The 25008-nt window shown below is 38.4% G+C and overlaps 1 protein-coding gene across 3 annotated transcripts; it reads right to left on the bottom strand.

The window, feature by feature from the left end:
• Positions 1-1758: 1758 nt before the first annotated feature.
• Positions 1759-22763, bottom strand: LOC113111297 (transcription factor MafG-like). Of its 3 annotated transcripts, none has more exons than XM_026275921.1 (3): positions 22620-22763; positions 4575-4642; positions 1759-2929 (listed from the first exon to the last, which is right to left on the bottom strand). In XM_026275921.1, the coding sequence occupies exons 2-3, from the start codon at positions 4608-4610 to the stop codon at positions 2468-2470; spliced, it is 498 nt and encodes a 165-aa protein (XP_026131706.1). In that variant the 5' UTR covers positions 4611-4642; positions 22620-22763; the 3' UTR covers positions 1759-2467. The 3 variants fall into 3 exon arrangements, with proteins under 3 accessions (XP_026131706.1, XP_026131707.1, XP_026131705.1); XM_026275922.1 differs by lacking the exon at positions 22620-22763 and adding an exon at positions 21399-21770; XM_026275920.1 differs by lacking the exon at positions 22620-22763 and adding an exon at positions 18238-18561.
• Between the last annotated feature and the right edge of the window lie 2245 nt (positions 22764-25008).

Genomic DNA, 25008 nt, shown 5'->3' on the forward strand with positions numbered 1-25008 from the left:
TGCGTTCACATCATATTTAAATATTACTGCAAATATCAGCTTCGGAGGGACAAACATCACATCTTTACTAAAGACAAAATAGAAGATTCTGCAACACATCTAAAATATCATTTAGAGTCTAGTTGTGCGCAAAAGCAGCATAAAATGTTTTTTTTTTTAAATGTATAAACAAAATTTATATGCATTTTAAAAAAAGTTTTAAAAAAATGCTGGATATTTTATAAAATGTTTATTTATTTTTTAATAAATTTATAAACAAAATTTAAATGCATTTTATAAACTATCCAGCAGTTTTTTGGAACGTTTTCGAAAAAGTGTACAGGAAATATTAAACCACTTTGCAACCACAACAATAACAAAGCAACACAAAGATTCATTTTAGCATTAAATGCATTATAAATTAAAAAGCGTAAATCATGCACACTACTCAAGTTTGCATAATCATGGAAATTTTGCAACATTTTGGCAAATCAACCTTTCTCAGGCTCACAAAACATGCAAAGGTGTCACTTGAATTGAGTACAATCAGCTTAGTTACATTTATTTTTTTATGTGGATTTTTGTAAATGTCTTTAATTTAGTCTGAGGCATGGCGATGTGTTACTAGCAGCTGATTGCACTGAATTTAACTGATGGTTTGTAAGCCTGAGGGACATCAGTTGACTGAAATGTTGCTCGTGTTCATGTGTTCCTGTAATTTAACTGATTGATTGATTGTGCGAGGCGCCACATATTTCTTTAGCTTCATGCATTGCAATTTGCAATTTGCGAACTGTAACGGTCTAATAATTACAGTAATTCTACAGAGATGTGAGCGCACCATTACAACAGCTCTGAGCTTTACTTCTTTTATTAATGGACAAACAATTTGGCCAAAAAAAAGAAGAAAAATAATAGCGCAGATAGCATCCTGAAATGTTTCCGGACAGCTCTTTTTTAGTTTTAAATGTTGAGAAAAGTAATATTTTGAGCAGCGTCCCAGCGTGAAGCACATCGCTGGTTTAAACCAGTGCAGACAGAGTCACTTCCCTGGCATTTAAAGAAAACAACCAGAAAAAGAAGAAAAAAACACCAACAAATATATTATAAAAACGTTTTACACCCAAAAATATATAAACACACGTCACATAAAAGGACTCAAACGCAGGCGATGTGGCCGCGTCCCAGAGATCCCCGTGTTCGTGTGCCGTCCACTTAAACATGGAGCACACAAACGCTCAGAGGGGATTCTGGGTAAGCGGCGCTCATCGCACGCATTCGACTGAAATCAGAAGATAAGAGCATCACATCCACGTCGTAAACAACACATCGCCACCTCACCAGTACAAATCACACCACACGCGCTAGTCCACAGTTTGACGCGCCTAGCCACTAGAAAAAGCTATTGACTTCAATAGTTAAGCCACTTTTGGTACAATTGCAAAAAAGAGAGCTATCAAACAACTTTATATTTCTTTTTTAAATGTTTTATAAATAATGCAAGGTACTCTGTCTTTATATATATATATAAATTCAAGACTCCACCATATAGACAAAGATTCTTAGAATACGTTACGCAATGTCACAGCAACAAAGTTATGGTAAAGCTTGTGGGATTCACCAGTTTATGTCACCCAACAGTCCGTCCCTCAAAGACAGAAACTTGGGGTTTTTCTCTTGTTTTTAGTCTGGCACAGAACACAAAAAGTTAAATCTCTCTGGATTTATAGATAACGACAGACATGATCAACTTCAGCGTGAAATAAACAACATAATACATCACATAACATAAACCTGTTACTGCGTTGCCAATAAACGATCTCCTGTCCTGAACGGGACGACTGGAGCACATAAACTGGTGACAGATATTCTGATAGCTACCATATGAACAACATCAGCTGATTTGACTCCGCCTCCTCTCCTCCTGCCCGTCAGCGATTGGTCAGTGCATAATGAGGCTCAGGTAAAGGAAGCTTCTCATTGGCTGATACTCTCCTACCTCAGAAAGCTTTTCCTTCAGACGGCGGAAGAGTTTGGAAGTCCGAACGGTTTAAAGTGTTTTGTGCCTGCAGTCCGTAAAAAAACAAAAGGACGGAAAAATGGCGCATAACAGCACATACGAAGAGGAAATCAACACAAACACTGTATAAAAAGTACAATATTACAATGACAAAGGAAACACTTGGACCCCATGAAACGCACGATAGAAAGTCGCCGATGATTTTACAAAATTACAAATCTCACAGCAATACAACACACATCCACCAGGAAAATTTGGCTGCATGGTTTTCGATTCGAGTTTCGCAATTTGGAGATCTTTTTGGAAGCCCAAGTGGATTGACCGTCCTAAATGTGCTTTCCTTCTTTCGTAACCCAGAAGAAGCCCACATTAGAGAGTACCGAAGAGGTTTTCCATCAGTCTGCTGTGAAACGAGCGTCCCGCACCTAAACCCTCATGCACTGACCAACCCTTGCTCTCTGTGCGCTACTAAGACCTCGCGTCGGTTTTCGATTTGACTATCGTGATAACACTGGTGGCTCCAACCTTCCCGGGAATGAGGGGCCCGATGACGGAGGACAAGGGCCCGCGGGGGTTACAAACCGGGGCCACGGGCCCTCGGGCCACAGTTCTGGCGAAGCTCTGCAGAGCCTCGTATTTGGAGCGCAGCGCGTCCAGCTCTACTTTCATGCTGGCGTTCTCTGAAGCCAGCTTCTCCACTTCCTGCTGAAGCTCCGCCTTCTGCTTCTCAAGCTCCTCCTTCTGCGTGACACGCTTGACGCGGCAGCTGGCGGCGTAGCCCCGGTTCTTCAGTGTCCGCCGGCGCTGCTTCAGCTGAAGGATCTCTTCTTTGGTCAGGCCGCGCAGGTGCTGGTTGAGCTCGCGGACCGACATGGACACCAGCTCATCGTCCGTCAGGCTCGTCCCGTTCTCACCGGGCTCCCTCTTCACCTGAGAGTCCAGGAGAGCGTTAGTTAACATCCAACTTATTCAGAAGAACACGAAAAGATGTTTTGAAGAATCTTTGGAACCAAACTTTTTGATTCCCGTTCGCTTCCATTATATAGACAGAAAATATAATGGAAGTCAATGGGAACCAAAATTGTTTGGGTTACCAACTTTTTTCAAAAGGTCTTCTTTTGTGTTCTTCTAATTGTCTTCTAAATATTTTAAAGAATGTTGGTAACCAAACCATTTTGGTAGCCATTGGCTTCCATTATATGGACATAAATTCCAACGGAAGTCAGTGGGAACCAACTTTTTTCAAAAATATCTTTGTTTGTGTTCTTCTAAATATTTTAAAGATTGTTGGTTTACCAATCAGTTTTGGTTCCCATTGGATTCAATTATATTTACAACAATACAAATGGTAGTCAAAGAGGAAAATCAACTGTTTGGTTCCCAACATTCTTCAAAATATAATTTGTGTTCTTCTATATGTCTATATTCTAAATATTAACAGTTTTGGTTCCCATTGCCTTCCGTTATATGGACAAAAATACAGTGTAAGTCAATGGGAACCAAAACTAAAAGATTCTTTAAAAAAAAATCATTTTTTGTTCTTCTAAATATCTTCTAAAAAACATCTTTTGTATTCTTCAAAATTTTCTCTAAATATTTTGAAGAATGTTGGGAACCATTTTTCACTATATGGAAAATGAAATATGAAATACAATTAGGACCATCAACTGTTCCAAACATTCTATTATCACACAGGTTTGAGAAGATAAAATATTGGCTAAATTATGATCTTTAATAAAACTGTAGTAGTCCATCCAAAAATGAAATCATTTTGAAATTATTTACTTACACTTATGTCATCAAGCAGTTTTGGCTCCCATTGGCTTCCATTGTATTTTTTGTCCGTATAATAGAAGTCAATGGGAGACGAAACTGTTTGTTACCAACATGCTTCAAAAAATATACTTTTTGTTCTTATAAATGGACAAAACATACAACGGAAGTCAATGGGAACCAAAACCATTTGGTTGCCAATATTCTTTAAAATAGCGTCACAGATTTGAAACGAGGCAATGGTGAGTAAATGAAAGTAGTGCACTCATAACTGAAAATTCTGTCATAATTTACCCACACTTTTGTCCTCATCTCACCAAATAGTTTTGGTTCCCATTGACTTCCACTGCACTTAATAGTTAAATGGTTAAAGTTAATGGGAACCAAAATCTTCAAAATATCTTCTTTTATCTTCTTCTAAATGTCTTCCAAATATTTTAAAGAATCCTGCAAACCAAACCATTTGGTTCCCATTGACTTCCATTATACGGACAAAAAATTCTATGGATGTGAATGGGAACCAACATTTTTTAAAATACCTTTTGCGTTTATACAGTTTTGGAATGACGTTGAGTAAATGATGATCATTAATAACTTGGATGTAGTCCACCCAAAAATGGCAATTTTTTCATTATTTAATAACCCTCATGTCATCAAAGGTTCCCATTAAATTCCATTGCAATTACTATTCTTCAAAATAGAATTGCAGAAGAAAGTCAGTCATACAGGTTTGGAATAAGTGAATAATGACATAATTTTGATTTCTGGGAGAAATATCCCTTTAAAAGCAGACTGCGCTCACCTTCAAGGCCTTGTTTCCTTTGTTAGTGGTCGTCATGCCACGAGGAACCGCTGCCAAGCCACGCAGATCTACAAAACAAACACGTATTAGACTGGGACACTGGGAATCTAGAATCCGGTCAGGACAAAACTCATTTAATCATGGAACAGAGCTTCATTTGAGCTCAAGAATGAGAAACAGCAAGTGAAAGCAAGAGTTTTGATATCTCCTGCCACGTGTGAAAGGAACCAGTCACTTTGCTCCGAAAAAAAACAACAAAAAAACTGGACTAGTGAAAGTGATAACTTTGTACCCACGACTTCCTGTTTCACGCTTCCTCTGTGGTTGTGGCGGTTGGGAGCTTAATGCTCTACAACACCTTCTCTGCATCTGAGCCTCGCTGCAGGCTGATAGGCTGCTGAAGAGCCAATAAGAGGAAGGAGAAGAGCTGAGAAGGAAGTGTGGCTTGGGCCGCGGTCCAGGGGATTACCAGCCCGATGAAGGGCGAGCAGACAGCGATACGGCGCTCAGAGAGGAAAACTGGATCACGAGGAATCAAACCGCAATGAACGACAATGACATACTGAATCAAACCCATCAAATACTGACGACGCCTCATATTAATGCAAAGGTCTCATAAAAACAGATCTTTATAGATTTAAAAAATCTTATTTCACTATTGATTCAATGATATTCAATATATATCTCAGCATATATGTATGAGTTTGAAGCCAATTAAATTCTAAATGTTAATATTTTAAGTAACAATTTAGTTTACAAAAAACTGTTTGCCATGTTTTTAATATTTAATAATTTTCCTTTGTATGCACCAATGATAATAAGCAGGAATATTTACCTATATATATTTTTTCACTAGAACATCTTAGCAACCCACTGTACAGCAACCTCCTAGCAAAGTACAATTAAATACATTGAATTAAAATGGAATCAAGAACAGAATCCAGAACCATTTAAATTGGGAAAAGTACAATTTTATAGAACCCACTGATTGAATAAATTGTTCAAGTTTTATGAATTCAATTGAGTTCATGTTATTTTTTATGATTAAAACTGAATTAAAATTCAAGCAGTTAAAATTTTAAAAGAACATTTTGAATTGTACAAAGATAGAAAATAAACAAACTGATTTCAGTGGGCTCAAAGAATGAATCAATTGTTAAAGTTTTATCACCTCGATTGAGTTGATAATTTTATAACATTTAACATAATATTTGAGTTTTTTTTCAAATCCAGAAAAATAAAATTGAAAAAGAGAATTGGAATTTGTTAAATAATTAATATGATTTCAAAGGGCCCAAAGATTAAAAAATAAGTTTTATGATTGATGAACTTGAAATTTAAATCTTAAAACCTACAGATTCTTAAACTATTTTAAACTTTCAGATTAAGTTTTCTCAAGCAAGCCTGAGAAAGTTGGTCTACAAACTTCACTATCTAGTTAATATTTGATACATTGTCCAGCACTGATAAGATCTGCAGCAACATTCACTCATTTGTAAACATCAGTGTTTTTATACGTCATTCATAATCAGATAACTCAACATGATGGAGAGAAACCCTGATCACACACACACACACACAAAAAAGCTGATTAAATCTCACACACACACACACTCACTTACACACTCACACACAAACACTGACTAAATCTCACACACACTCACTTATATACACACACTAACACACACAAACACTGAATAAATCTCACTCACACACTCTCTCTCTCTCACACTCACACACCCTCTCTCACTCACACTCACTTACCCACTCTCACACAAACACTCACTCACTCTCTCTCACACACACTCACACACATTTACTCACTCTCACACACACGCTCACACACATTTACTCACTCTCACACACACACTCTCTCTCGCACTCACTCTCTCTCACACACACTCTGTCTCTCACTCACACAAACTTACCCACTCTCACACAAACCCTCACTCTCACACACACTCAACTCACTCTTTCTCTCACACACATTTACTCACTCTCACACACACTCACTCACTCTCTCTCGCACTCACTCACTCTCTCACACACACTTGACTCTCTCTCACACACTCTCTCTCTCTCTCTCACACACACTCACTCTATCTCTCTCACTCACACACACTTACCCACTCTCACACAAACACTCATTCACTCTCAAACACACTCAATCACTCTCTCACTCTCACACACACTCACTCTCTCTCGCTCACACTCACTCTCTCTGGCACTCACTCACTCTCACACACACTCGACTCTCTCTCACACACTCTGTCTCTCACTCACACACACTTACCCACTCTCACACAAACACTCACTCTCACACACACACTCAACTCACTCTCTCTCTCACACACTCACACACATTTACTCACTCTCACACACACACTCACTCACTCTCTCTCACACACTCGACTCTCTCTCACACACACTCACACACATTTACTCACTCACACACACACTCTCTCGCACTCACTCTCTCACACACTCGACTCTCTCTCACACACTCTCTCTCTCTCTCTCACACACACACTCACTCTATCTCTCTCACTCACACACACTTACCCACTCTCACACAAACACTCATTCACTCTCAAACACACTCAATCACTCTCTCACACTCACTCACTCTCTCTCTCGCTCACACTCACTCTCTCTCGCACTCACTCACTCTCACACACACTCGACTCTCTCTCACACACTCTGTCTCTCACTCACACACACTTACCCACTCTCACACACACTCAACTCACTCTCTCTCTCACACACTCACACACATTTACTCACTCTCACACACACACTCACTCACTCTCTCTCACACACTCGACACTCTCTCACACACACATTTACTCACTCACACACACACACTCTCCTGCACTCACTCACTCTCTCACACACACTCAACTCTCTCTCACACACACACTCTCTCTCTCTCACACTCTCTCTCACATTTCTCACACACACTCTCTCGCACTCACTCACTCTCTCACACACACTCGACTCTCTCTCACACACACTCTCTCTCACTCACACACACTTACCCACTCTCACACACACTCAACTCACTCTCTCTCTCACACACTCACACACATTTACTCACTCTCACACACACACACACTCACTCTCTCTCGCACTCACTCACTCTCACACACACTCACACACACTCTATCTCTCTCACTCACACTTACCCACTCTCACACACTCACTCACTCTCAAACACACTCAATCACTCTCTCTCACTCACTCACTCACTCTCACACACACTCACTCTCTCTCTCGCTCAAACACACACACTCTCTCTTTCTCTCTCTCTCACACACTCTCTCTCTCTCTCTCTCTCACACAGTTCTACATCGGCTCTCATTGAAGCATCTGGTGCTGTGAGGCGTGATGAAGGGTCGTCATTGTCCCTCAGCAGCATCATGGGATACGGAGAGTGTGATTCTGCACATTCCTGAACTCAGCGAATCAGCGGTTCATCTGATCCTGAATCAGATGTGAACTTCACAGCACGCAAAAATAAAAGTGCATCAGACCCCAATGCATTCTGTATTAATGCAAACCATAGTTAAAAATCACCTAGTCAGTGGTTTGTCTGAACAACAATCACTGGAACAAATTAAATCAATGGAAGCCCTGTATAATTAGGATTCATTATTCAAGTAATTAATAAACATAAATAAACTAAGACTAGTTAACCATCCTGACCCGTGTGTGTGTGTGTGCGTGTGGGTTTAAGACACAGTTCTGAAAGTTGATTTAGAGAATCCTCCTGAGACAGATTTAGTAATTTAGTCAATCTTTAATAAAACTTCAAATAAATTTTATTTTAACCTGAAATGTATTTATTTTGAAAAAAAATAATAATCTGGATTCCTTTTTAATTACATCTTAGTATTGCTGTCAAACGATTAATCGCGATTAATCACATCTTAAATTAAGGTTTTTGTTCACATAATACATGTGTACTGTGTATATTTATTATTTATATATAAATGCACTCATACAATATATATTGAAAATGTTTACATGTATATATTTATATTGATATTATATATAAATATATTTCATACACAAATGTAAAAAAATTCTTAAGTATATACATGCATGTGTGTGTATTTACATATATGTACATAATAAATATACACAAGACACACATATATTATGTAAACAAAATGTTTCATTTTGGATGCGATCTTTGACAGCACTACATTTTAGTAATACAAAAGAAAAAAAATCAACTGAATTCATTACATTTAAATAATTTATTAAAAGTTTGGGCCATGAGAAATCAGTGTTGTTTTTTCCATATTTGTTTTTAGTAAATTTTCTGGATCCTGATATAACTAAATTTAAGTCATTAAAAAAAACAAATCATTTGAACTCATTAAACTAACAAAATATAAAATCTTTGGTTTCTAAATCAACATTTGCCCTAAAATAAATTTCTTTTTTTTTCATTTTAATTACATTTTATTAATAAAGATCTTAAAGTCAACTGAATTCATAAAAAGTTAAAAGATTATTCAACCTTTAGACTTTATGAAATCATTTTTGCACCCCAAAATTCTATTTTTCCCCATTTAAGTTTTTCTGCATTGTTTTAATAAAATTTTAGTTATAAAACTTCAACAGTTTATGCAATATTTGGGCCCCTTATGAAATCAGTTCTATTTGAAGTCCTGTCAGTGATGAGACTAACAGACAGAGAAACAGACACAAAGACAGACGGACAGTCAGCTCTCAGGGAATGTAGACGGATAGTGACCCCCTCATGAATCCTTACGCTATGAATAGAGTCACATCATAACATCAGCAGGGGAAGCTAAACACACACACACACGCGCACACACACACACATTAAAGTGAATGTGAGAGGGCGGGGTTTGTGATTCCCCTCCCCCGTCACTGTGTCCACCAATCACGTGTGCTCATGGAGGACGCCCTGCTGTGATTGGACGCATCATTGTATTTGAAGACTGAATATTTCATTCAGAAAAGAAAAAAACGTTTTAGAAGATAAGCGAGTTTAATGTTGTGCTGTCCCATAAAATCAGCTTTACCTTTCTCCAAATTCAGTTTTTCCCCATTTACATTTTTCTGGATTCCATTTTAATTATAACTATTATTAATTACTTAAATTGTATTATTATTATCACTATAGGAAGTACTTTTTATTATAAAAAAAATTATTGTTGCAATGGTAATATATTTCTGTCATAATTTCCTCAAGTTAAACTAAACCTTTAATTTAGTGGTTTGTCGTAAAGAGCTTTGAGATTCTGTGTGTATCTGATGATTGTGTTTAATGTGCTTCATCATGTTCTTGTATGTGTGTGTGTGTGTGTGTGTGTGTGTGTGTGTGTGAAGGGCGTCTGCTGACTGGTTTCACAAGCTGAAGTTCCTCAGAGGACACGCAGGTTAATATAATGACACACACAGTCTGTTTAATATTCATCTGAGACGAGACGAGAGGACACCCGCTGCTGGACGCACAAAACACATTACCTCTGATAAAGGACTTACGCCGTCCTCCGACTGTGTGTGTGTGTGTGTGTGTGTGTGTGTGTGTGAGGAGGGTGCTGTTGCTGTGGCAATGGGGGATTCTTCCTCAATGACCCAAAGACAGCAGAGACAGAAAGAAAGTTCCAGGATCAAATCAGCTCCATCACACACACACACACACACACACACACACACACACAGCTGTCAGTCAGTACAGAAATCAATCACACACACACACACAATCAACAGAAAATTTAATTTCTATTTTCTATCCCAACTAAATTATAAATGTCTCAGAATGCAATAACTATCAGATTTAATCTGAGTGATTCTGCTTGAAAAAATGGTAAATAAATAAATAATGTAAATATTAAACGAATAAAAACTAGTTTTGCATTAAGGCCACATGCAAAGTTGAATTAGCCAAAATTATTTTAATTAAACCAATTATGAACAAATAAATAAATAATAAATGCAAGTCATCGGTTGCAGCCACGTGCAAAACTTAAAAAAAAAAGATTAAAGAAAAACCTTGTCAAAGAGCCCTGTAGCTTTATATTATTTAAGCCTTCTGTATGCTATTGTGTTTGCCATGAGAGTATCACAGATATCATCACAACATCCAGGATATTTATTATTATTAGTATTAGTATTATTATATATTAATCATCTGCAATCACATAGTTTAACAAACCAGTCTGAAAACAACCAGAGAAACCAAACTGTGAGTGATAAAAAGAAGGGATGACGAGATATATATATATATATATAGAGAGAGAGAGAGAGAGAGAGAGAGAGAGATTGTTGGGGTCTAAACTGCCTCTTCAACACATTTGTGAATCTGAGCGGAGGGCGGGGGGGCTAGGGAACCGAACTCAGCAGCCGACGCAAGAAAAGCTGCAATTAGACAAAGTTGTGCAGCAGGAGCTTCAGCAGCTCGCAGACGCAGTTCATTACGATCCCTAAACACATCATTAAAGGGCTATTCCAACCAAACATTATTATCTTGTTTTAACCCACTGTCATGCATTTTCAAACCTGTGTGACTTTCTTTCTTCTGTGGAAGATATTCTGAATAATGTCAGTAACCTAATTGTTTCGTTTCTTATTGACTTCTGTAATATTGACAAAAAACACACTGAAGGTCAACGGGAACCAAAACTGATCGGTTACCCACATTCTCCAGAATATCTGCTTTTGTGTTCAATAGAGGAAAGAAATATTATTTTGGGTGTAATATCTCTTTAAATCTGACTATTCTTTGCTTTTATTTAAAAACTGGGAAAATGTTTTATTTATTAAATTTGATTATTCTACATCATTTATTTGATTACAATAACCGTCTAGCTGAAATAATGATTCCCTTGAAGGTTAAAAAAATGCTTATATAATATTTGATACACAAATATTTTTCGTAAAAACTAATTATAAATATTAATTTAATATATACATTTAAGTACTCCCTTCCTCCACAGTTTTGATGATAATCAGTGCGCATCTCTGGACCGTCTTTATGCAGCAGCAGCGCATGCATCTGATCAGAAACTGGGTCTCTGTCGCTCTGACCTACTTCTGCATGAAGGCTGATGTGATGTTAGGTCTGCGGGTGGACGGCAGTGACGCGAGGGTGTGGTCACATGACTGACGCGAGTCACATGACTGGAGGAGCACAGGTGAGAGACGCTGTGAAGTTTGGGTTGGAGTTTTGTGTAATTTGTATTTCGTGAAAAAGTCAGTAAATATGTAGTTAAAAAATATAACATAAAAAATTATTACCATTACTATTAAGGTAAGTGTAAGTGGTCAGAAGGACAAAATTCTCCACAGAGGTTTAAGTGACAACCCTGTGATTTTACAATTGTACACCTGTGTATCAAACATTAAAACGAGAAACTCTACGAGAGGTTGAGAGGAAGAGAAGAAAAGTAAAAGCATCAGCGTGAGAGCGACAGGAAAACTCAAAGGTGTAATTAGACGAGTGAAAGACGAGAGAACGAGGAGAGAAAGAGTCTCAGGTAGTGTGAGAGAAATCTCCTCACCGCAGCAGAAAAACTGCTCTGTCAGGAAACAAGGCCCGTTTCTTACAGTAAGGGCTTTTTCCAGCAGAGAGACTCGTGGGTTAATTTGGTTCTGGAGGCACACACAGATAAGTTAACTAAATCTTATTTCCCCTCCTGCTCTGTTGCAGGTCAGCACAAACACAGACACATAAATAACACACAGAGAGAGGAGAGAAGCACAAAGAGGACCACAGAGACACGATCCGATCAGACGAGACACACGGGACGGAAGAGACATATGAGAGACACACGCAAGACAGACAAGAGACATACAAGACGGATGAGACACACACGAGACAGTTGAGACACACAAGAGAGATGAGACACACACAAGACACACACAAGACAGATGAGACACACACAAGACAGTTGAGACACACAAGACACACACAAGACAGACGAGACAGATGAGACACACACAAGACAGATGAGACACACACGAGACACACACAAGACAGATGAGACACACACAAGACACACACAAGACAGATGAGACACACACAAGACACACACAAGACAGATGAGACACACACAAGACAGATGAGACACACACAAGACAGATGAGACACACACAAGACAGATGAGACACACAAGAGAGATGAGACACACACAAGACACACAAGACAGATGAGACACACACAAGACACACACAAGACAGATGAGACACACACAAGACAGATGAGACACACAAGAGAGATGAGACACACACAAGACAGATGAGACACACACAAGACAGATGAGACACACACGAGACACACACAAGACAGATGAGACACACACAAGACACACACAAGACAGATGAGACACACACAAGACAGATGAGACACACAAGAGAGATGAGACACACACAAGACAGATGAGACACACACAAGACAGATGAGACACACACGAGACACACACAAGACACACAAAAGACACACACAAGACAGATGAGACAGATGAGACACACAAGACACACACAAGACAGACAAGAGACACACAAGACAGATGAGACACACACAAGACACACACAAGACAGATGAGACACACAAGACAGATGAGACACACACAAGACAGTTGAGACACACAAGACACACACAAGACAGACGAGACAGATGAGACACACACAAGACAGATGAGACACACACGAGACACACACAAGACAGATGAGACACACACAAGACACACACAAGACAGATGAGACACACACAAGACACACACAAGACAGATGAGACACACACAAGACAGATGAGACACACACAAGACAGATGAGACACACACAAGACAGATGAGACACACAAGAGAGATGAGACACACACAAGACACACACAAGACAGATGAGACACACACAAGACACACACAAGACAGATGAGACACACACAAGACAGATGAGACACACAAGAGAGATGAGACACACACAAGACAGATGAGACACACACAAGACAGATGAGACACACACGAGACACACACAAGACAGATGAGACACACACAAGACACACACAAGACAGATGAGACACACACAAGACAGATGAGACACACAAGAGAGATGAGACACACACAAGACAGATGAGACACACACAAGACAGATGAGACACACACGAGACACACACAAGACACACAAAAAACACACACAAGACAGACGAGACAGATGAGACACACAAGACACACACAAGACAGACAAGAGACACACAAGACAGATGAGACACACACAAGACACACACAAGACAGATGAGACACACAAGACAGATGAGACACACACAAGACAGATGAGACACACACGAGACACACACAAGACACACAAAAACACACACAAGACAGACGAGACAGATGAGACACACAAGACACACACAAGACAGACAAGAGACACACAAGACAGATGAGACACACACAAGACACACACAAGACAGACGAGACAGATGAGACACACGAGACAGATGAGACACACACAAGACAGATGAGACACACACAAGACAGACGAGACAGATGAGACACACACAAGACAGATGAGACACACACGAGACACACACAAGACAGATGAGACACACACAAGACACACACAAGACAGATGAGACACACACAAGACACACACAAGACAGATGAGACACACACAAGACAGATGAGACACACACAAGACAGATGAGACACACACAAGACAGATGAGACACACAAGAGAGATGAGACACACACAAGACACACACAAGACAGATGAGACACACACAAGACACACACAAGACAGATGAGACACACACAAGACAGATGAGACACACAAGAGAGATGAGACACACACAAGACAGATGAGACACACACAAGACAGATGAGACACACACGAGACACACACAAGACAGATGAGACACACACAAGACACACACAAGACAGATGAGACACACACAAGACAGATGAGACACACAAGAGAGATGAGACACACACAAGACAGATGAGACACACACAAGACAGATGAGACACACACGAGACACACACAAGACACACAAAAGACACACACAAGACAGATGAGACACACACGAGACACACACAAGACACACAAAAAACACACACAAGACAGACGAGACAGATGAGACACACAAGACACACACAAGACAGACAAGAGACACACAAGACAGATGAGACACACACAAGACACACACAAGACAGATGAGACACACAAGACAGATGAGACACACACAAGACAGATGAGACACACACGAGACACACACAAGACACACAAAAAACACACACAAGACAGACGAGACAGATGAGACACACAAGACACACACAAGACAGACAAGAGACACACAAGACAGATGAGACACACACAAGACACACACAAGACAGACGAGACAGATGAGACACACGAGACAGATGAGACACACACAAGACAGATGAGACACACACGAGACACACACAAGACAGATGAGACACACACAAGACAGATGAGACACACACAAGACAGTTGAGACACACACAAGACAGATGAGACACACACAAGACAGATGAGACACACACAAGACACACACAAGACAGATGAGACACACACAAGACACACACAAGACAGTTGAGACACACACAAGACAGATGAGACACACACAAGACAGATGAGACACACACAAGACAGACGAGACAGATGAAACACACACAAGACAGATGAAACACACACAAGACAGATGAGACACACACAAGACAGATGAGACACACACAAGACACACACAAGACAGATGAGACACACACAAGACAGATGAGACACACACAAGACAGATGAGACACACACAAGACAGACGAGACAGATGAAACACACACAAGACAGATGAGACACACACAAGACAGATGAGACACACACAAGACACACACAAGACAGATGAAACACACACAAGACACACACAAGACAGACGAGACAGATGAGACACACACAAGACAGATGAGACACACAAGACACACACAAGACAGAGGAGACACACACAAGACAGATGAGACACACACAAGACACACACAAGACAGATGAGACACACACAAGACACACACAAGACAGATGAGACACACACAAGACAGATGAGACACACAAGACAGAGGAGACACACACAAGACACACACAAGACACAAGCGAGACACACACGCAAAGGGAACGTGACACAAGCTACTGCAGCTATCTTTATGATGAGAAAATCTATGTACTTCCATAAGAAGAAAATTGAGATCTAAATAAATATGGCCTTCTTTTTTATTAAAGGGTTAGTAGTACACCCCAAAATCTACGAAATTATATCAGAAATGATCTGACCTAAATTATTATAATTATTGACCTAATAATTTTTTTTTTTTACTGTTGGATTCTGTAGTTTCTAAGATTTATTTATTTATTCATTTATTTACTTGAAATATTGTTATATATTAGATGTTGTTTATATATATTAGTGATTTATATTAAAAACAGCATTCATGGGGCAGTTCATTTCATCTGAACAGGAAGGTTCCACTAAGGACGATATGTGCAGAACAGATATGCCATGGTTCAGAGCGTTGTTATGGAAAGAATGCATCTGAATCTGAATAAATGATCTCTCCAGTGATGTGTGGTTTGTTCAGAGGACAATATCTGTCTGAGATACAACTATTAGAAAATCTGGAATCTGAGGGATGCAAAAAAATCTAAATATTGAGAAAATCATCTTTAAAGTTGTTCAAATGAAGTTCTTAGCAATGACACAATGTCTCAAAAAAAAATTTGACCCATACAATGTATTGTTGTCTATTTCTACAAATATGACTGCTTTTGTGCTCCAGGGACACATTTATATACACATATATGAAGCATTTAGTTTTGAAGCAAAACACAAACGACGACGTGTCAGGATGTTTTTCACATTTGGGACACTTGACTCGTCTCACTGCGTTCTGGACAGGTGTGACGTCCGTCTCGCCCTCACTAACGAGCTCGTTTCCCTCCTCTTGTGCCCTTCTGGAGTGTTTGTGTAAAGACACATTAGTGTGAGATGATGAGCGCTTCATCTTTACGCCATTAGCTTTCAAACAAACGCTCAGAGCAAATGCCACACCTGCCCAAACAGGTGAATCTCAAAAGAAGCGCTCTTTCTCGTCTCCTGTCTGGATTTCACTGTTTCGGAGGTTCGTTTGGGGCGTGTGGAGATTGCAAGAGCGAGCAACACTTCAACACTGCGGGTAAAAACTGCAGCAAAGCGCAGCCGGATGATGCAACTGGAAGACATCGTCCTGCGTGTAACTCCAGGCAAACCAAGAACGCCATCAACTGAAGGAAAGAGTGCGAAGACATTATGAATATCCATACTTCACTGCGGCAGACACGCTTCCAAGAAAACTTTCCTATGAATGCAAAGCCTTGATGATTATCTTTACAAACTTTATTTGCGAAATCTGTAATTGCAGGGAAATCAAACATCCACAAAGCATCGGAGACACCTTTTGTGAAACGTAAACGTTCTTTATAAAACCATTCAGACAGAAAGGTTCTTCTTTATTATTAAGAGTGTTGTTTAAAGATAGAGAGTTTATGGTTACCAGACATCAGAGATTCTCTCTTAAATCTATATTTTCTACATTGCATTTATCTTCACAATCAAACCTTGTCGTGACGAGCTGTAATAATAAATCTAAACATGAAGTGTTTGCTGAATAAATGCACTTCTGTGTCACAACACAAAGCCTTTTGTTGTTGTTTTAATAGAAAGACATTAATATAATTAGGAATTATTATTATGAATGTCTCTTTCTCTGTGTTTATATTTCTGATCATATAAAAATAATCTGAACACTAGATGAAGTCAAATAAAGCATCGGTCAAAGTACAATTTCTCGAAAGATGACAATCATGATCAGTGCTTTTCCAGCAAAATAACTGCGACTGGTCATTATGCAGCAGGAGTAAAACTAGATTAAATATGGATAAAAATCCAGCTGACAGACGCACATTAAAGCAGGACCCGAGTCACATCCAGTTAACAACCACTGTACAACCAAACAGCAGCGTATATACACTCATATCTGTTTGTAATGGTGTGAAGGGTTTGTTGTTCTCTGGCGATCGGACTGCAGTGGTTTGTGTGTGACTCCCGCCGCGTCTGTCTTTAACTGTGCCACTGTTCTGAGGCGCTGCGTTACTATACTTGAGCTGTATCTTACAGCGGATTTCATCATTGCTCAAAGAGGCCATTAAAAATAGACTCCATTGATCTACACACACACACACTTTTGCCTCTTTTTTACATTAACTGAGAAAACCGTGTGTGTGTGGAGCTCGTAGATTCACACACATTGACCTCAAATAACCTTCATCTCTCTCTGTCTGACCGCCGCTATTACACACACTCATAAAGATGAACACACACACATGCATGCAGTGGTTAATGATCACGATTGTGTTTACTCTATAGCACCTGCCACACACACACACACACACACACACACATACAGCTCAACGTCTTTCCTGGAGTTTCATCAACCCTCCACCCAGATCTGCCCACAAACACACACACATCAAGGCTAATGTGTGTGAATTCAACCTGCAAACACAAACATCAAACTGTTGCTGCTCTGCATGCATGCGTGTATGTGTGTGTGTGTGTGTGTGTGTGTGTGTGTGTGTGGTGAGAGCTCACCGATTCCCCCACAGAAGGTAATAAATCTCAGGCTCATCTCCTGCACTGAATACTGAACATTGTTCATTTGTCCTCATAAGCTTGAGCGAGAGATATTTATTAAACAGAGGAACGGAGAGAGAGAGAGAGAGAGACTTTCTGAAGGACACCTGTCCTCAGCACACACACACACACACACACACACACACACACTCATCACTCACACTGACAACTTCCTGTTAAAAATATCCGTCTCTGATAAATTAAGGATGTTTGCACAAAATAGGACAAATTCAGAACAGATGTAATTGACTTCCTGTTGAGATGCACGAATGTGGTGAATCTCATAATGCTTCTCAAGAACATGCGCAGAGCTAAATTTAGACACAGTTTTTTAAATATATATATATATATATATATATATATATATATATATATAATATAAATTATTTCTACAATTTATTTATATAAATAATAAATAATTATTAAGAAAACTAAAAATATGTATTTTAAATTTACATATTTTTTTACTAAATAAATGTAAAAAAAATGAAAATTACTATTTATAATTTTCTTTGATTTTTTATTGATTTTTTACTGTAATCTTACACCATGAATGAAACATTGTAAACATTAAAAAGCTTGTTAAATAACTTACTGCACTGTAAAAAGTGCATTTCTCCACCTAACTCCCTTTACTGTAATGCATAAAATAAAATAAAAAGATGTAATGCCCTTCAGACAAAAACATAAATCTTAAGAGGATGGATAGATCTTTTGTTCAGAGAAACTGATGTGATCAAACAGACACAAACAGGGTTGATATGAACATCGTCCTCAAACACACAGAACGCAGCTCAGCCTTCTCTACAACACACACACACGCACACACACACGCACACACACACACACACACACACACACAGCTAATGCAGCCGCATCGCTCTGAATAAGAGGAAGAGTATTCTGCTGGGGGAAGAAAGAAAAAAAGGAGAGAAACTACCTGTTAGTAAAAAAAGAGGAAGAACAGAAACTGCAATCTGTTGCAAAACATTTACTGTAAATGCAAACGATCGCATTTCTTTTGGTGATGCAAGTCTCGCATTTGAAAAAAAGTTGCAAGTGCAGCATTCAGCCCTCTCTCGTTCATCATCACACCGTTTAAACCATCTCTTTACACCTTCACTTAAAGAGTAACCCGAGGCCAACGCATCTCGAGTCACTTCTGACATCAGCATCATCATCGTAGCATTACGACGCTCTCAGAGCACCAAGATCACCAGGAACTGGAGCAAACACCATCTGTCAGACGGGAGGCTGTTTCTGGTCGTCTCAGCACTTTCACAGAATGCCTTGAAGACAAAAAAACTCTCCCGTTCACCACAACTTCAATCCCGCTCTGGTTCGCTCTCGACATCAGCAGATTTCACTCATGAGCTGGTTTAAGAGCAGGCCGAGCCCATGCTCAGTCCTGATCAGATTACACTGCTCCAGCACTGCGCTTCAGACTCTAATTGCACAAATATCACAATTAGCTGGAACTGTTATTGGGAGATTTCCGGTTAATGATGTAAACAGGCTCTTAAAAGGGTCTAAATGGATTTACATGGTTACACAAATCTCACTAGGAGCAGCAGTGTGTATCTGTATATGAATATGATAAACAAACAGCAGCAGTTTTGAACACCTAGACATGTTTCTACATTGGAATATTATTGTTTGTTTAATGCTGTGCCAGCTACTACAGCTTTTTTAATAAAAAAAATGGTTAAAATGCAGAACATTTTGAAAAAAAAAAAAAAAAAAAGTTAATCTCTCATTAAAAATCTGTTAAAATTGAGCAAGCATGATGTGATAAAATATATAAAAAAACTAGTTAAATGTAGCAAAATATGATAAGAAAAAACAACAACAAAATATCTTTCATAATAAATCAGGTTCAAATGTAGCAAAATATGGTATAAACTCTAATTTTAAAAAGCTTAAATTAAAAAATAAGGTTAAAATGTAGCAAAATATTTTCTAACAAAAAAAAATCTTAAAAACAAAATGAATTATGAAATGATATATGAAAAAAAGTTTATTTTCCATGAATAATCAGATTCAAACATAGAAAGATATGATATAAAAAGGTGCCCTTCCTTGAAAAATTGGCTTAAGATGAACAAATATTGCATTATAGAAAAAATTATAATTTCAATTAAAAAAAAAAACAGGTTAAAATATACAAAAAATATTATTCTAAATTATTATCTTTCATGAAATCAGGTTAAAATGTAGCAAAATGTGAAATAAAAATAAACAAATAAGTATTCCAATAAAATCCAAAACAAAGTTCTCACTTTAATAAAAATATTTTCATATGAAGTCAGTACGTTTTATCTGAGATGGACAAAAATGCTGCTGATTCGGAACAAGCCTGCAATAAATACACAAGCAACAAAAAAAATCAGCTATTCCCAAAAGATCAAAATGATCCTCTTCCCTGAATAAGAGCAAAGATGCTGATAAATGCACTCAACTTCAAACATTCGAAAAACGCGTTATATATTAAATATAATCTCTGTTATTCGTCTGTGTAAGATGAAAGCATCAGTGCAATGATAAAGCCATCACCATCACCGATGCCCGCGCTCTCTCCGTGCCTCGAAAGCTGCCCGGTTTCGCGCCCTCCGGTGTGCCGTGTTGCCATGACGCCCCGGTTAACGGGCTCGCGTCAAGCTAATCTCAGCGACTGATGAATCAGCATCTCCCTTCGTAATGCCATTGATGCGATTATTCGCGCGGCGCTAATTTGAAATCGCGCCCATTTAGCGATTCAAAGCGCGCGCGCGGGAACAAAATCCAACCGTCAACCATCAACTGTCAGTTACAGATGAAGCGATATACAAACAACTAATGCTGAATAAAAATAAAACTATCTTAAGTAGGCTATAACATCGTAAATATATATAGGTTATCAAAATATTGCGGCACCATACCTTAGTACTTTTTGTACTTTCTACAGCAAAACGATGGAATGATTCGGAACGTGACAGGTGCCTTAAATGATGTTGGTAAGTGAACACATGACACAACACCATGGTATTTGTCAAAAGTACTACGGTTTTACCACCTGATACCATCATGGTACAGTTTTACTAAGGGTGAAAAACAGACAAAAGCGAGAAAGATTAACGCACCTCGATCCGGTTCCGATGAACCTGCAGGTTCGGTTCCTCACGGATCCGCGCGTTTGTGTGGCTGTGTAACCTCTGGCTGACTAGAGGAGACACACACACACACGCACACGCACTCACACACACTCTCTCTATAAATATAACGCGAGCCGAATGATTTCTGCAAGCGTTTCAAATGGAAAGCGACGATCAGAGCCGATGAGAACCGATCAGAACCGGCGACTGATCACGGATCGGGGTGTGTGAGTGTGTATCGAAGAGCCCTTTGTCTGCTCGCTGTCATCATGGCTGTGTGTGTGTGTGTGTGTGTGTGTGAGGAAGCCCCGATCGTGATGAATCAGCACCGCGAGCTCTTTAAAACGCGTGTCCCGCTTTAACACACGCGAAGCGTCACGTCGCTTTCCCAGACAGACCAAAACGCGCGCACATACGAGCGCTGATGCTTACAGTAAACAATATATAGATTAATAAACTTATGTAATATTAACACAACTGCGTTATTATGGCTAAACATACATCTACTTAAGTACAATGGGGAATGAGATATTTATAAATAATTAAACAGTAAAGCTGACATGCAATAAATAAACTAGAGATGCTGCAAAAATGAAACCAAAAAGTAAAACGCTGACATATGTGTCCCTGCAGCACAAAAGCAGTCATCAGTATCACATATATATTTGTAGCAATAGACAACAATACATTGTATGGGTCAAAATTATAAATTTTTCTTAATTTATGCATTAGGATATTAAGTAAAGGTCATGTTCCATGAAGATATTCAGTAAACTTCCTATCGTAAATATATAAAAACTTCATTTTGATTAGTAATATGCACTGCTAATAACTTCTTTTGACACGCAATACATAAACAAGAAGTGATGCATAATATTGTGACGCTGCAAAAAGTTTAACCAAAAAGTAAATCGCTGACATATGAAAAAAAAATAATGATAATTAAATAGCCTACATACCTTTCTTGACAGTTTAATTTTGTGAACAAAATCTAAAATAATATAATTCCTAAATTATTATAATTTAACACTAGTATTCTGAATGTTATTCTGTATTCAGTGCCTCGTGATTGAATGTATTTGTAAATGGTTGGTGTTCTGCACTATAAAAAGAAACTGACACACACGCGCAGTGTCGCGCACACTCAGCAAAACACTCCGAGCGCAACTTCAGCGCGTTTGGAAACGCCGCGAGGAACGACGCACTCACCGAACGCGTCAGGAACCGTCCGGAGCAGCGGATGACGGGAACGGTGGAACCGAAGAGAATCCGGCGCGAGTTTGTCGCGATTGTCAGTGAATTTGTGACCGTGTTGATCCTCTTTCTCTCGCTCTGAAGCCAGGCGTCATATGATTTGCTTTGGTCACGTGGTTTCATTCATGAAGGATCTACGCAACGCCAGCGCGACTCTTAAAGGAACACGCGCATACTAGCTAATGTTGCCAGCATGTTTAATACAAAATACATTAAGCACAACATATTTACAAATGCTACTTAAAATGTGCTTAAATGAGCGTGAGTATATTTGTTTCTAAGGTAAAGCAAGGCTAAAGACTGGGGATATCAGGAAACGGCTGCTGTTGCTATGGTTACAAGAGCGCGTCTCCTTTCAAGAAAACTGTTGCTTTGGTGAATTCTTCTTCTTCATGATTTCAACTCATGGATATTTTTAAATAAATGTAATAAATAAATAAAAATGTATTCATTGCCTAATTCTAATTAAATAAATGTAAGAGAATTTTAGATCATCACTACAAGCAAAAAAACAAACAACAAAAACAAAATAATAAAATAATAACCTAATAATAAAAAAATGCAATAATAATAATTATAATCATTTTTATACTTTGGTCAGTTTTAATATTTTGGGCTGATTGGATTACATAACATGTTGTTTCAGAGTAGTTTAAAGTGTTTATGTTATTGCATTTTATCTATTTGCGTATAGATTTTAATATCTTTAAAAGTTTACTTCTCCACTTCAGCAGCACTTACAGACACCAAACTTTACAGTTTTATTCCTCTCTATATTCTGAAGTTTTACTGAGGGGTTTGTTCATATTTGATTCACACTGATTTATACAACATTTTAGTTATGAAACATGGCGAAAATGTGTTCGTTTTCTGTCCGTTGACAGTATTTCCTAATTTTATGGAGTGATAAAAAGAAAAATCCCCTCTGGAAAAAAACTCTAATATGGCAACAAAATCATACAATCATTTTGAACCTGATTTTATCCAGTCTTCATATTAATATTATGGAAATGAATGCAAATAAGTGCATATTTCAGGAGAAAAAGCATAATTTGTATATTTAAACAACCTTTCAGAAAACTAAAAATAAGTTTGTAATCAATCAACTAAGAAACAATAGTGATATTTATTAGTTGAAATATATCCCGTTCAGCTGGAGTAAACACAAGAACAAGAACACTTAATCAGAACACCACTACAGCACTTTAAAATAAACTGGAATATGTATATTTAATGAAAGATTAGCAGGTGTGGTGCTGGATGGAGATCTCAGGTGAAGCCACACTGACCTCCATCAGAAGTGCATCAGTTGTTCACACTGGAGGAAGCTGACCTGATGATTCACTGTGGTTTAGATGAACCGCCAGAACCAGAGCACATCTTCCTCTTTCTCTCTGCAGTGTGTATTCAGTCTGTTCACACTCCTTCCCAGCAGCTCTTTTCAGAGCTCCAACACAAATAAAGAGCTGAAATGCATCCGCAGCACGTAAGGTGGTTTTGAGTGAACATCAAGATAGATTTGTGGTATCTAATGGACACTTCCAGACAGCGCTCAGGAAAATGGCTTATATTCTGTGCCAGATGAAATCAGCACTGGTATCACAACAGTTTACCCAAATATGTTGTTTTTAAACCCGTATTTATTCTGAGCTGCACTTTTGTGCACAACAAAACAGATGGACTGCCAAGCTCAAAAAGATAACATAAAATACTGAAATATTTAAATAAAGCAGACTTTCTGAACATTCGGAAATACAGTTTCAGTAACTTAGGAGCAGAAAGTTCTTGATAAAACAGATTTTGTGGTGAAGTAAATAATACAGAAAAACAAATCTAATTTCTACATTAAATAATTTTGTTAAGGATTAAAACAAAAAGAGTAAATTCATTATTACTAATCAGTTTAATCTTGTAGAATTTAAATTTTGAACTTATATTTTCCTTGGAATTGTTATCAAAGTCATGATCCTGTTGCTCCCATCATGCACTTGGGCATGAATAATTAATAAGGTAAACTGTTTTATGGTTGCTTTTTTTGTTACATTTAGTAACTTGCTGTTTTGTGACATCTAGAGTGCATTTTCTACTCAAAATGACCCATTCATACTCAAACACTTTTCACTGATTGCTACCATCATTGTGTATCATGTGCTAAGTATTGAGGTTTCTTGTGTTGCTTTGGTCAATAGAGTCAACATATTATCTTAGAAAGAATAAGAAGCAATCTACTCGCTTATGTACTAGTTTTTAAGTGTAAAACACGCTTAATTCAGTGCTATGTTGTCTGAGTAAAGTTTAGAAACTTGCAGTGTGAACTTAAAATAATTAAGTAGAAATTATTCAT

The sequence above is a fragment of the Carassius auratus genome, chromosome 11 (assembly GCF_003368295.1).
Source record: "Carassius auratus strain Wakin chromosome 11, ASM336829v1, whole genome shotgun sequence".
NCBI classification, from domain to species: domain Eukaryota; kingdom Metazoa; phylum Chordata; class Actinopteri; order Cypriniformes; family Cyprinidae; genus Carassius; species Carassius auratus.